The sequence below is a fragment of the Schistocerca americana genome, chromosome 5 (genome assembly GCF_021461395.2).
Source record: "Schistocerca americana isolate TAMUIC-IGC-003095 chromosome 5, iqSchAmer2.1, whole genome shotgun sequence".
Taxonomy (NCBI): Eukaryota; Metazoa; Arthropoda; class Insecta; order Orthoptera; family Acrididae; genus Schistocerca; species Schistocerca americana.
Window position 1 is genome coordinate 259,521,645 of NC_060123.1, and position 15,503 is coordinate 259,537,147.

The 15,503-nt window shown below is 44.1% G+C and overlaps 1 protein-coding gene across 1 annotated transcript in view; it reads left to right on the forward strand.

The window, feature by feature from the left end:
• The window catches only part of LOC124616307 (actin cytoskeleton-regulatory complex protein PAN1-like), a 39,397-nt gene extending 33,906 nt beyond the window's left edge, over positions 1-5,491 (forward strand). The window contains exons 2-3 of the mRNA XM_047144611.1: positions 2,042-2,455; positions 5,463-5,491. Coding sequence (XP_047000567.1) covers positions 2,042-2,455; positions 5,463-5,491 — 443 coding nt within the window. The remainder of the gene's footprint in view (positions 1-2,041; positions 2,456-5,462) is intronic.
• The last annotated feature ends 10,012 nt before the right edge of the window (positions 5,492-15,503 follow it).

Sequence of the window (15,503 nt, forward strand, 5' to 3'; positions counted from 1 at the left end):
TGTCACAACTTCTGGCTAATGTGCCATCGTGTTGCAACTATTTAGACGATATTGTTGTGTCCGGTCGGACGCCTGCTGAACATTTCCGTAATTTGGAGTGTTTGTTTACAGTGTTGTCTCAGGCAGGCCTACGTTGCAACATCGATAAATGTTCATTTTTCATTACGGAGATGGAGTATCTGGGACATGTTATTAATGTTCAAGGCATTCATCCCTCCCAGTCACATTTAGCAGCTATTCGTGATTTGCCCGCCCCTCGCAATCTGCATGAATTGCAAGCAGTTCTTGGCAAATTGACATATTATATTAGGTTTATACCTAATGCATCACAGATTGCTGCACCGTTGCATCGTCTCCGCCGTAAGAATGTTCCGTTTGTGTGGTCAGCTGATTGCCAATCAGCCTTTCAGCAACTTAAAGAGGCTTTATTGAATGATCGTTGTCTGGTCCATTACAACCCTAACAAGCCTCTGGTGTTAGCTTGTGATGCCTCTTCTTTCGGCCTCTGTGCTGTGTTGTCTCACCGAGTCGGTAACACCGAACGTCCTATTGCGTTCCCATCTAAATTGCTAAACAAAGCTCAGTGTAATTATAGCCAATTGGACAAGGAAGCGTTGGCTATTGTGTTCGGTGTCACAAAATTCCATCACTACCTCTAGGGTAGACCATTCTATTTAGTAACAGATCACAAGCCCCTGACGTCACTGTTTCATCCGTCTAAACCAGTTCCTCAGCGGACAGCTGAGAGACTACAACGTTGGGCTCTTTTGTTATCACAATACCAGTATGAGATACTGTATCGCCCTACAGCTCAGCATGCAAACGCTGACGCGCTTTCTAGATTGCCGATTGCTGCGGATGATGTCTTCGATTCCTCTGACGACTCTTGCCATCAGATTGACGCCGATGAGCATCAATCCCTCCGGGATTTTCCGATTGATTATCGTCAGGTGGCACGTGAGACAGCTACGGATCCTCATCTGAGTTTACTATTACGTTTTGTTCAACGTGGTTGGCCGTCCAAGGCAAAGGACATATCGGATCCTGTGGTTCGTCGCTATTATCCGCAACGTCATCTGTTGTCTGTTTCGCACGGAGTTTTGCTGTTACGCACCGAGAATGACCAGCTTCGTGTAGTGGTTCCCCAAGTGCTCCAATCCAATGTCCTCGACTTGTTGCATCAAGGTCATTGGGGAGTGGTCCGCACCAAGCAGCTTGCCCGCCGTCATTGTACATGGATCGGCATTGATAAGCAGATTACGCAGATGTCTACAGATTGTTCGACGTGTGCCGAACACCAAGCTGCTCCGCCTCAACACTATTTTGAGTGGGCACGCCCTGCCGGTCCCTGGCAGCGAGTACATATTGATTTTGCTGGTCCATATTGGAATTCTCGTTGGCTCATCGTGATAGATGCATTTTGTAATTTTCCGTTTGTTGTGCCCATGCAGTCTACAACGTCTGCACGAACTATACAGGCGTTGACTTCAATTTTTTGTATTGAGGGTCTTCCAGAAGTTTTAGTGTCTGACAATGGTCCACAATTTACCTCTGCTGAATTTGAAAGTTTTTGTTCTGCCAATGGCATTCGCCATGTTCTTACTCCGCCGTTCCACCCTCAATCGAATGGTGCAGCGGAACGTTTTGTACGCACATTCAAGGATCATATGGACCGCCTTCGTGCTACGCACTCTCGTCAGCAGGCCCTCATCACGTTCCTGTCGTCGTACCGGACCACGCCACGCGACGGCCCTGCGCGTGCGGAGCTTCTCCACGGCCGTCGTCATCGCACCCTACTACGGTTGTTGCACCCCCCGGATCGACCCGCCGCTTCTGAGCATCGCACGCGTTTTCAGCGCAACGACGCCGTTTTTTTTCAGAGTTTATCACGGTCGCCGTCGTTGGGAACGTGGTACCGTGATAAGTGTCCAGGGTCGCGGTTTTTATACTGTTCAAGGTGCTACTGGGGTGCACAGGAGGCATCAGAACCAGTTGCACCGCGCTGGCCGCCCAGATTCTGCCGCTCGTTCTTTGTCCACAGATTTGGTCCGTGGCGGGTTCCAGCCGCGCCTTCCGACTTCGCTGCCGCCCCCAGGGCAGCAGCAGCAGCCGTCGCGGCTACCACGCCGACAGCCCGTCCCGTTGATGCCTCCCGCGCAGCTTCATCCGGGAGCGCCCCAGGTGGTCGCTCCGGCGCCTGCGGTCCCTCTTCAGTCGCCACCGCCTTCGGAGCTGATGGACGTCGACCCCTCAGCCGGGCTGCCTTCCCAAGCGGTGGCTGTGCAGCCTGTCCTGCAGCCGCTTTCCTTGGGCACCCCCAAGGAGTCTGACACCGCAGCGCCTTGTCCGGCGCCCACTCAGCAGCCGTCGACGCAGCGTCAGGAGACGCTGCCTCTCTTCGTGGGTCCCGACGCCCCGTCGCGTCCAGTACCAGAAGCTGCGCCCGTGGTCACAGGCGTGCACCCTGACCTCGGTTTTCAGTTGGTGTTTCCCGAGGCCCCGCGCCACCAATGCTGGGGTGCGGACCGGGGACTGCCACCGACAACAGTCTCCGCCCCGGTCTCTTCTGCTACGCCTGCGGCCAGACCCCTCCCCCGCCGTCGACGCTCGCCACGTCATTATTCAACGACGGTGCGGCGATTTGGGGGGGAGGAGTGTTATATCCTAGCCAGTAATGCCACCCGAGCCCGGTGCCAAAAGGTTGGCAGCATCAAAGTCCGGACGCCGTCCGCATAAGCAGCGCCAGCGAGACAGGAAATCGCCGCAAGTCTGCGCGCGCCACCGCTGGCTTCTGGCTTCTTAAGCGCTGGAGTCGCGAGCGCTAGGACAGTTCTGTATTCGCCGCTCAGTTGTATACTCGCCACCGAATTGTGTACTTGCTAGTCAGTTGTGTGTTCATCGCAGCAGAGTTGTTGTTTGTCGTCAGCCGACACTGACCTAGCCGCTCCGACTCGAACTAGACAGATTTCTGTAGACCCGGAGTTCACTACTGTGTTTCTGTATCTTTGTTAATAAAGATAAGTACCGACTTTTATTTAATCAGAGTGTTTGGGTTTTCATCTTTCTGTTCACTGTTCCAGCGGACCGGTCGGCCCGCTATTAAAAGTGTGGCGGTGACTTCGTAAGCCGTTTCTACAGCGAATTGTTTGTCGACGGACAGGATTGTGCTACGAACGTAACTTCTTTGGGTGAAAATTGAATCGGTTGGTTGTGGTTAATTTCGTCTTGCATATGTTTCAACGTTCTGTGTGTGTTATTTTATGAATGCAGTGTTGTATGTAGTCTCCCAATCTTGGCTCCCTATTTGATGTGTTCCGTAAGATTACAGACTCACATTTTCACAGTCCTAAATAAGGCACCAGGTTAGTTATGACTCACGTTTAATATGCTGAAATTTCAATGATCAATGGTAAAATAAATTTCCAAATATAAACTGATTTATTTCTTTTTATTTAAATTCTCTTTTTTTATATACACTCCTGGAAATGGAAAAAAAGAACACATTGACACCGGTGTGTCAGACCCACCATACTTGCTCCGGACACTGCGAGAGGGCTGTACAAGCAATGATCACACGCACGGCACAGCGGACACACCAGGAACCGCGGTGTTGGCCGTCGAATGGCGCTAGCTGCGCAGCATTTGTGCACCGCCGCCGTCAGTGTCAGCCAGTTTACCGTGGCATACGGAGCTCCATCGCAGTCTTTAACACTGGTAGCATGCCGCGACAGCGTGGACGTGAACCGTATGTGCAGTTGACGGACTTTGAGCGAGGGCGTATAGTGGGCATGCGGGAGGCCGGGTGGACGTACCGCCGAATTGCTCAACACGTGGGGCGTGAGGTCTCCACAGTACATCGATGTTGTCGCCAGTGGTCGGCGGAAGGTGCACGTGCCCGTCGACCTGGGACCGGACCGCAGCGACGCATGGATGCACGCCAAGACTGTAGGATCCTACGCAGTGCCGTAGGGGACCGCACCGCCACTTCCCAGCAAATTAGGGACACTGTTGCTCCTGGGGTATCGGCGAGGACCATTCGCAACCGTCTCCATGAAGCTGGGCTACGGTCCCGCACACCGTTAGGCCGTCTTCCGCTCACGCCCCAACATCGTGCAGCCCGCCTCCAGTGGTGTCGCGACAGGCGTGAATGGAGGGACGAATGGAGACGTGTCGTCTTCAGGGATGAGAGTCGCTTCTGCCTTGGTGCCAATGATGGTCGTATGACTGTTTGGCGCCGTGCAGGCGAGCGCCACAATCAGGACTGCATACGACCGAGGCACACAGGGCCAACATCCGGCATCATGGTGTGGGGAGCGATCTCCTACACTGGCCGTACACCACTGGTGATCGTCGAGGGGACACTGAATAGTGCACGGTACATCCAAACCGTCATCGAACCCATCGTTCTACCATTCCTAGACCGGCAAGGGAACTTGCCGTTCCAACAGGACAATGCACGTCCGCATGTATCCCGTGCCACCCAACGTGCTCTAGAAGGTGTAAGTCAACTACCCTGGCCAGCAAGATCTCCGGATCTGTCCACCATTGAGCATGTTTGGGACTGGATGAAGCGTCGTCTCACGCGGTCTGCACGTCCAGCACGAACGCTGGTCCAACTGAGGCGCCAGGTGGAAATGGCATGGCAAGCCGTTCCACAGGACTACATCCAGCATCTCTACGATCGTCTCCATGGGAGAATAGCAGCCTGCATTGCTGCGAAAGGTGGATATACACTGTACTAGTGCCGACATTGTGCATGCTCTGTTGCCTGTGTCTATGTGCCTGTGGTTCTGTCAGTGTGATCATGTGATGTATCTGACCCCAGGAATGTGTCAATAAAGTTTCCCCTTCCTGGGACAATGAATTCACGGTGTTCTTATTTCAATTTCCAGGAGTGTATATATATCACCGGTTGTCGTATGACTATTAAAAGATTATAATTAATGTTAGTCTGGTTGGTAATTCGGTAAGCTAGACTGGATGCCTGGTGAAACAGTTGCTCAGTAATGCAAGGTTAACTTCCCCAGACAGCTCACAGCTTTTAACCCGCTTTTATTGTCTAGCAGCACCGCTTTCAAAGAACAAATTAAAGCAACAACGTTATAACCTAACTAACCTAAGGACAGCACACACATCCATGCCCGAGACAGGATTCAAACCTGCGACCGTAGCAGTCGCGCGGTTCGACACTGAAGCGCCTAGAACCGCTCGTCCACGGCGGCCGGCTCGCATAATGAAAAATGACGCGGCTGCATTCCTTAGACAGGTCACTGTCAACGACAATGGAGAGATTTAAAAATATATACTTTTATATAACTTTTGTCTCCGATTTCTTTAATATAATGGAAAAACTCGGAATAACACCCGCGGCATAAACATATACTGTGCATCAGATTTGTTGATGGCAGAAAACGACGTGAATTACAAGTTGCAGATTTCTGTGAGTGCATTACTTGTTGCAGAATTACGTGAATACGCTAATCAGCCGTAAGTTAAAGATAAATACAAATAAAATGGGAACCATCCTGATAGAAAAACTAAAACAGCAATTGAGTGTGTAAGTTACTACTCCGTTTTGATTATAATAACGACTGAGTCATTTTTACTCTAGAAATTATTTGGCATCGGACTTAGAAATTATGGCAGCACGTAAAGGCAGACTTACGTCCAAAGCAATCGTGTCCAGCTATTGACGTGCCTGATTGTGTGTCTGTTGACAAGTCTCTTACCAAGATTCCCACTACATCTGTTCATTAGGAGAATAATAAAATGATCATGATAGGTTTCAATGACCTCCACACCGTTTAAATAACAGCGATTTTTTTCTATTCTTCAGGCACAGGCAATATGTCTTTACGGGGCCAAAATTGCACTCACTCAGTCACTCGATTGCCACTGTTGTTTCGGGCTTTCCATCGCCGTTCGGTATTTTACGGTCACTTATTTATTGCACATGTTTCATTCAATTACGAAATTTAAGATGATCTTCAGTTTTTACAATTCACTCATTTCTATAAGCGATCGCTCCCATCGTTCGAACCCGCGATTCGTTCGGCATGCTCATTAAATCCGGACGTTGTTTAAGTATTGTATCTCTGTTTCAGTTCGACTAGAACTGCTACTAATTTACTTATAAATGTTCTGACAAGAACGCCAGTGGCGTTCCCTTCAGTCTTATTGGAGTCAATATGACTTCGCCCTGCTTGTAGTATGTATGGGGCATCCCCCCGTAATCATTGCTACTCCACCGCAGCAAAGATGAGTAAGAGCAGATTCGATGTCTTCAGTACAGAATCGACATCTGTACCGTTACGAATACCAGCATCAGAACAGAATATGCATAACTGAAACAGATCTGGAAATTGTAGTATTTTCTTCGTAACGTGATTTATCGCAAAAGGCGGTAACGGTTGCCAAAAGAAGAACAACGAAGCAAGTCTTGAGAAATGGAAGCAATCCATTAATGAAAAACCACCTTAGTTCAAAAACAAGAAAACAAGCTAGGGCTGTCAGTCGTGGACTCTCTGTAAACAGCAAGGGAAAGGAGAGACAAAGAGCGGAGAAAGTAACATAAATGTTCACGATTGAAAGAAAAATGAGTGAAACAGTGTTAACACCATACAAGAAAGAGAAACTGAACTAAGTTGGGATCTAGTTTGGCACAACGGCTTCTTATAGATCATCAACGAAAGAAAAATCTTGGAATAAAAATGGAAGGGTGGCCCCAGGTTGCAGATTATGGTCAGTGAAATTAACTGTAAGAATACAATCACATGACACAGACTACAAGCAACAGAATAATGGCTTCATTGACAAAGAGACCCTTTAGTTGATGACGACGATGGTAATGGCATTTGTTTTCCTGAAACAAAACGCGGACACATACTTTAGGAATGTGCTAGTAGGGTAAAATGATGAATATTGGGTAGGTGCTTCGAGTAACAACGAAGTAGTGAATTGAATCGTGGGAAGATCTATGTCTCGGCAAAAAAAAAGAACTGAATAAACTGAAAGAACGCAGCCTGAAATATGAAAAAATCGTTATGGGTGTAACCGCGATGTGTACAAACAGTACAGGGAGTCCACGTTTTGAAGTGTGATCAGCTCGCTGGAGGCTGTGGTAATTATGCGCAGATGAAAAGAAGCAGAATGAAAAAAGATGGGAGACTGTAATTCGTCCACCAAACGACAAGGTCGTTAAAGACGGAGCACAATGTTGGTTTGGGGAAGTATATCGGCCGTGCCCTTTCCAGAGGAAACATTCTGACATTTGTCTTGAACGATTTTGGAAAATGGCCGAATACCCGAATCACGATGGCCGAACTCATATGAGGACTGTCAGTACAGTGTCCTCTCACTGGGCCGCCTTTCCCGGTAAGAGGCATAGAAGACAGCAGCGCGGAGAGCTGCATCCAATACAGGTGCTGGACAAAAATATGGGTACATCGCGGTAAATACGTGCGTGTACGTAAATGCAAATATTAACCAAACCTGCTGGCTCTGCTGTTGTATTTGACCGCGGATGACACCTGTGCAATATTCTCAATTCATACAAGTAACGGTCGTGGTCAGAACAATCATGTGTGTCTGTGAGTGCTTTGTCGGACCTATGTGCGTTTGAAAGTGGGCGAATTGTTGGTCCTCCTATGGTGAGTGCTTCCGTAACCAAGGTAGCAGAAGACTTTGGTGTTTCAAAGGCACCATATCGAAGATTTATAGCGCTTACAGAAAAAACGGAAATACATCATCCGCTAAGTCACAGCGCTGACGAAAGTGTGTTGAGTGACAGTGACAGATGGTGGTTGAGGAGGACTGTAACGAAAAACAAGAGGAGTGCAGCAAAATTCACAGCAGCACTCAATGCACTGCCAGCATCAAAACAACACCAAAGGAGCTCAATAAGCTGGAATTCCAAAAGCAATCATCAGTGATACAAATACCTGTAACAGGAAAACCGGGTGCCGAAGTCATAAAACCTGGACTATGGAGGAATGGAAGACAGTAATTTGGTCGGATGAGTCTTTCTGCGCATTGTTTCCAACTTCTGGCTGAGATAACGTGCCAAGAGTTAACCATAGTGGGGGTTTTGTGACGATCTGGGAAGCGATATCCTAATGTTCCATAGGTCCCATGTGTGCTCTGCGAGGATTATGTGACCATTTTCTCCGATCACATCCATGTCATGGTACAATATTTGTTCCCCAATGGTGAGGCTGTATTCTAAGACCACAGGGCCCAAGTTCACGCTGCTCGCATCGTCGAGGACTGGTTTTGTGAGCAAGAGGGCGAACTTCCGCACATTCCCTGGCCACCATCGTTACCAGATCTTAATATAATTGAGCGTTTGTGGTATACCTTCGAGAGAAGGCTGCCTAATCACTATCCATTTCGAAACTTCCTGGCAGATTAAAACTGTGTGCCCGACCGAGACTCGAACTCGGGACCTTTGCCTTTCGCGAGCAAGTGCTCTATCATCTGAGCTACCGAAGCACGACTCATGCCCGGTCTCACAGCTTCACTTCTGCCAATATCTCGTCTCCTACATTCCAAACTTTACAGAAGCTCTCCTGCTCTCATATCAGCGCACACTCCGCTGCAGAGTGAAAATCTCATTCTGGGAACCATCCATTTTCATTGCCTTTAACTGAAAGTACGACTTTTTTGCAAGAAGAATGGTACAAGATTCCCTCTAAAACCATACAGGATCTGTATTTACACATTCCGAGACGACTGGAATCTGTTTTAAATGCTGACACTTTCACTACATCGCGTAAGGTTAGCCACTGCTCCGTTTCCTTGATGTTTCCGTATTTTTCTTCACCCCTTGTACGTCAGTGGACTGCAGACAGCAGCAAAAACAAAAGATCATGCGATGCGATAGTTCCTCGAGGCCTCTCTCGAAAGAAACGATCATGCAATAAAGGGCTTCACGTATGCCTCCTGTGTATTGATGCTGTGCTAATAGCATTACCTGTTGGCGGATGTTACTGTCAGCTGCTTGATAGTAAATACGTGGGTTCCTATGTCGCAACTGAATTCTTCCGTATTACTGAGAGTCTTGAGTTGGGGTCCACTTCCTCTAAGACTGAATAATTTGTGCACCAGTTTTATGGTTTGGTTATTTTCTCTAATCTTGTTCCTCAAGAGCGAATATTTTTCAGCTCTGAAAAGGGAGACAAAGAATAAAATTTGTAACAGCTCATTACTTGACTTCGGAAGAGGCCAGTTCATTTACATATCAAACAATGGATTGGCGATTGTTTCTCATATTCTCTTAATTTGTGTAGAACCCGAGAAAAATTTATGTTTCATTTCATGCCACAAACTATATATTTTTCTTAAGTTTTATTTATTTGTTTATTCGTTCTAGATTGTTATGAAAATACTTTCATGTCCTAGATTTTCTACAATTTCAGTCACCAGATCAGATGACAACACATTGCAATTATTGTTATCGACGATCTAAGCAAAACTACGTAACAAAAAAGAAGCAATGTCGAAAATTTCCAATATTCAAATTCATTTGCCATAGGGGAGTTTTTTTTTTTTTTTTTCTTTTTTTTTTTTTTTTTTTTTACATCAAAACCTTTTAATATCTTTGATGGGTTTTACGATTGGCTCTACTGTATTTGCAATAATTTCTTTAATTTCTTGCAAACCACCAACGCCTCTCCAACTTCCAACAATGCATTCACCTTATCCCCTCAGCACACTTACATGGTCAACAACATTATTTGAAACATATGATTAGAAGATGGTTTAACTGTTCCTTTCTTCACAACAGTTGTCAGATACAACTAGCAACTGTGACATTCATTTCTCAGACAAGTGACAGGTGAAAATAGAAATGAAACTTCATGACAGGATGATCTCAGTAACATACCTAAAGATTACCGAAATGTACGTAAACTTTTGTCGAGAGTGTATTCTTTTACATGAATTAACAATGAAGTAAGTCAAAAAGCCATGATCCGTCTTCCAGGATTTGTTACTCAGATCTGCTACAAAACTACTTTCAGTAGCTTAGCTACAAAATTATCGCAATCAGATGTCTTGACGGAAATCACCGACTTTCTTACTTTGTTTTATTCCTTGAATTAGGACGTATGGATCAACATTGAGGTTTTTGTGATATTAAATCCAATTTTTATGAGCTAAATTTTATTTCGAAAATTTTTTGCTAGGATTGTAGCTTGGTGATAGAGGTTGACGTTCGTTTACTAGTGTAAGATACCGCGGTGTACATGCTACAGACTAGGAAATAAAATGTAGAAATTAAAAATTATAATGAGGGGGGGGAGGCACATTTAACACTAATGCTATTGCGAAAGACAAATCACCCTGCAAACAACATCATGCAGCGGCTTCTTACTCAGAGGCTAGTGATAAGTTCAGTCCCCGGCTTTTCATATATTAGTGGGTGGAATGTTACGAAACCATATGAGGTGAAGTACAAAGGCGGGAAGACTTACAGTTAGCTTTTAAAGTTCATGAGTGTAAATTTATTTAATAAACAAAAGTGGAAAATGAGATAGTCTGTTACTATTATTGAATTATAACTGTAGTTACAATTCGAGGGAGCAATAACGTGTGAAGAGGGGGAGGGATCAGCACATGTTCGATTGTTGGTAAAGCAAGTGGGAGACTTTGATTTATCACTATGATAGTAGAAACTTGCATTTCCAGTACAAAATAGATTGCTTATAAAAAAAAAAAATTACCTATATCGGAACATTGCTCCAGTATATGAGAGCCCCATTTGATTTTAAAAAATCGGATATCTAGTGTGCTCTTCATCTCTTGATAATTTCGTCACTTACTTACTTCTAACAAATCTTAGACTATTACTTTGTTAGCCTCCCTTAGTTTTCTCATCCAAAATTATTCCTTACTTTAAGTCTTTCAAAACTTAAAAGTGTCTCAATAAATGCTCAAACAAGCTTTGTTATCCTTCTTTGGATAGTTGCTACGAATTTTCTCTGCTCGCTGACTTCTTTCAGAACATGTTCATTTACTTTTCTGGCGTCAGTAGAAAGAAATAAAGCACTAGGAAAGAATGATATACTTTTGTTTGTCTCTGTGGGTCTGTGTTAGTTTCTTATACGAGGGATCAGTTGCACAATAAATTGTAATGACTGGAATTTCTCAAGTCAAGAAATTAGGAGGAGCTATCTGTTTTAGTAGATAAAAAACTTTCTGTAACCAAAATTGAATAAATATTTATTTTCGACAGGCTTTGGTATCATCATCTGGTCTTCAAAATTCTTGTTACAAAGGGTGTTCGTTCTGCAAGAAAAATTTTGAAGACCAGCATCTGACAGCAAAACCTGTAGAAACCGGTTGCCGAAAATAAATAAGAACTAACGCGGTCTTGGCTATAGAAATTTTTTTTTATAAACCTTAAATTCTTCTATTCCATAGAATAATGTATTGTAATGTGTAAATGGTGATGGCTACGGCTTATTAAATGACGTATGTATGTATGTATGTGTGTGTGTGTGTGTGTGTGTGTGTGTGTGTGTGCGTGTGCGTGTGTGTGTGTTCAGCACGTAGCTACATTTGTAAATTAAATGACGAAGGGAATATAAAATGAGTTGTTTCACATCATTAAGAACTATAAAAAAGAGTGTACAAAGTGTGTCAGATTTCTGATTTGTCTCTCCCAAGATTTGCATAAATTTCCAGTTTTTTAGGCTTTCCAGAGAATATGCCTTTTCCAGTTTAAATTCGCATCATTATTGCCACCTAAAAGTTTTGAAGTTTCCACCCTATTTATTACTTGCTCACCACGTGTTACCTTTATTGGTGTTGTACCTCTACAGCCCCCCCCCCCCCCACCATGAACCTTGGACCTTGCCGTTGGTGGGGAGGCTTGCGTGCCTCTGCGATACAGATAGCCGTACCGTAGGTGCAACCACAACTGAGGGGTATCTGTTGAGAGGCCAGACAAACGGGTGGATCCTGAAGCGGGGCAGCAACCTTTTCAGTAGTTGCAGGGGCAACAGTCTGGATGATTGACTGATCTGGCCTTGTAACACTAACTAAAACGGCCTTGCTGTGCTGGTACTGCGAACGGCTGAAAGCAAGGGGAAACTACGGCAGTAATTTTTCCCGAGGGCATGCAGCTTTACTGTATGGTTAAATGATGATGGCGTCCTCTTGAGTAAAATATTTCGGAGGTAAAATAGTCCCCCATTCGGATCTCCGGGAGGCGACAGCTCAGGAGGATGTCGTTATCAGGAGAAAGAAAACTGGCGTTCTATGGATCGGAGCGTGGAATATCAGATCCCTTAATAGGGCAGGTAGGATAGAAAATTTAAAAATGGAAATGGATAGGTTAAAGTTAGATATAGTGGGAATTAGTGAAGTTCGGTGGGAGGAGGAACAAGACTTCTGGTCAGGTGACTACAGGGTTATAAACACAAAATCAATTAGGGGTAATGCAGGAGTAGGTTTAATAATGAATAGGAAAATAGGAGTTCAGGTAAGCTACTACAAACAGCATAGTGAACGCATTATTGTGGCAAAGATAGATACGAAGCCCACGCCTACTACAGTAGTACAAGTTTATATGCCAACTAGCTCTGCAGATGACGAAGAAATTGAAGAAATGTATGATGAAATAAAAGAAATTATTCAGATAGTGAAGGGTGACGAAAATTTAATAGTCATGGGTGACTGGAATTCGGTACTAGAAAAAGGGAGAGAAGGAAACGTAGTAGGTGAATATGGATTGGGGCTAAGAAATGAAAGAGGAAGCCGCCTGGTAGAATTTTGCACAGAGCACAACTTAATCATAGCTAACACTTGGTTCAAGAATCATAAAAGAAAGCTGTACACATGGAAGAAGCCTGGAGATACTGACAGGTTTCAGATAGATTATATAATAGTAAGATAGAGATTGAGGAACCAGGTTTTAAAATGTAAGACATTTCCAGGGGCAGTTGTGGACTCTGACCACAAGCTATTGGTTATGATCTGTAGATTAAAACTGAAGAAACTGCAAAAAGGTGGGAATTTAAGGAGATGAGACCTGGATAAACTGAAAGAACCAGAGGTTGTAGAGAGTTTCAGGGAGAGCATAAGGGAACAATTGACAGGAATGGGAGAAAGAAATACAGTAGAAGAAGAATGGGTAGCTCTGAGGAGTGAAGTAGTGAAGGCAGCAGAGTATCAAGTAGGTAAAAAGACGAGGGCTAGTAGAAATCCTTGGGTGACATAAGATATATTGAATTTAATTGATGAAAGGAGAAAATATAAAAATGCAGTAAATGAAGCAGGCAAAAAGGAATACAAACGTCTCAAAAATGAGATCGACAGGAAGTGCAAAACGACTAACCAGGGATGGCTAGAGGACAAATGTAAGGAGGTACAGGCTTATCTCACTAGGGGTAAGATAGATACTGCCTACAAGAAAATTAAAGAGACATTTGGACTTAAGAGAACCACTTGCATGAACATCGAGAGCTCAGATGGAAACCCAGTTCTAAGCAAAGAAGGGAAAGCAGAAATGTGGAAGGAGTATATAGAGGGTCTGTACAAGGGCGATGTACTTGAGGACAATATTATGGAAATGGAAGAGGATGTAGATGAAGATGAAATGGGAGATAAGATACTGCGTGAAGAGTTTGACAGAGCACTGAAAGACCTGAGTCGAAACAAGGCCCTGGGAGTAGACAACATTCCATTACAGCTACTGACGGCCTTGGGAGAGCCAGTTCTGACAAAACTCTACCATCTGGTGAGCAAGATGTAAGAAACAGGCGAATTACCCTCAGACTACAAGAAGAATTTAATAATTCCAATCCCAAAGAAAGCAGGTGTTGACAGATGTGAAAATTACCGAACTTTCAGTTTAATAAGTCACAGCTGCAAAATACTAACGCGAATTCTTTGCAGACGGTATTCAATCTGTATATTGAGCAAGCAGTGAAGGAAACAAAAGAAAAATTCGGAGTAAGTATTAAAATCCATGGAGAAGACATAAAAACTTTGAGGTTCGCGGATGACGTTGTAATTCTGTCAGAGACAGCAAAGGACTTGGAAGAGCAGTTGAACGGAATGGATAGTGTCTTGAAAGGAGGATATAAGATGAACATCAACAAAAGCAAAACGAGGATAATGGAATGTAGTCGAATTAAGTCGGGTGATCCTGAGGGAATTAGATTAGGAAATGAGACACTCAAAGTAGTAAAGGAGTTTTGCTATTTGGGGAGCAAAATAACTGATGTCGGTCGAAGTAGAGAGGGTATAAAATGTAGACTGGCAATGGCAAGGATAGCGTTCCTGAAGAAGAGAAATTTCTTAACATCGATTATAGATTTAAGTGTCAGGAAGTAATTTTTGAAAGTATTTGTATGGAGTGTAGTTATGTATGGAAGTGAAACATGGACGATAAATAGTTTGGACAAGAAGAGAATAGAAGCTTTTGAAATGTGGTGCTACAGAAGAATGCTGAAGATTAGATGGCTAGATCACATAACTAATGAGGAAGTATTGAATAGGATTGGGGAGAAGAGAAGTTTGTGGCACAACTTGACTAGAAGAAGGGATCGGTTGGTAGGACCTGTTGTGAGGCATCAAGGGATCACAAATTTAGTATTGGAGGGCATCGTGGAGGGTAAAAATCGTAGAGGGAGACCGAGAGATGAATACACTAAGCAGATTCAGAAGGATGTAGGTTGCAGTAGGTACTGGGAGATGAAGAAGCTTGCACAGGATAGAGTAGCATGGAGAGCTGCATCAAACCAGTCTCAGGACTGAAGACCACAACAACAACAACTACAACAACAACCTCTACATCATCTGTGAATCTGAATATGTAGTGCCTTTTTAAATTTGAGAGTGAGACCATTCGCTGAAAGCCAGTCAATGATACTTTTAAGAACACTGTTTATCATTTCTTCTACTGTTGTATGAGTAGTTCGATTGATTACGATACTAGTGTCATCTGCAAAGAGAACTAATTCTGCTTGTTGTGCATTAGACGGAAGATCGCTTACAGGTGTGAAGAACAATGGCTGACCTAAGACTGAACCTTGGAGTACAACTTACGTGATTTCTTCCCAGGTAGAAGAATCTCTCCTGATTACATTGGCTGGATTATGATACACAACTTTCTACATTGTTTTGGTTAGCTATGACATTATCCATTGCTTAGTTATATCATAAATTCCATGAACCCTCAATTTAGCTAAGAGAATATTGTGATTCAAAAAGTCAAATGCGTTAGATAGGTCATAGAAAATACCAACCGGTACTATTTTGTTATTGCGTGCGTGCGCGTGCGTGTGCGTGCGTGCATGCGTGTGTGTGTGTGTGTGTGTGTGTGTGTGTTGTGTGTGTGTGTGTGTGTGTATCATTTAACTCATATCTTGACATTAATCTTCAAACATTTCCAAATTACAAAATGAACTGATGAAAAGGATGTGTTACAGAGCCATTAGGGCTTACAATTTTTATTAATGATCAACAGACTTAGAGATTAACGACTTTTCGATTAC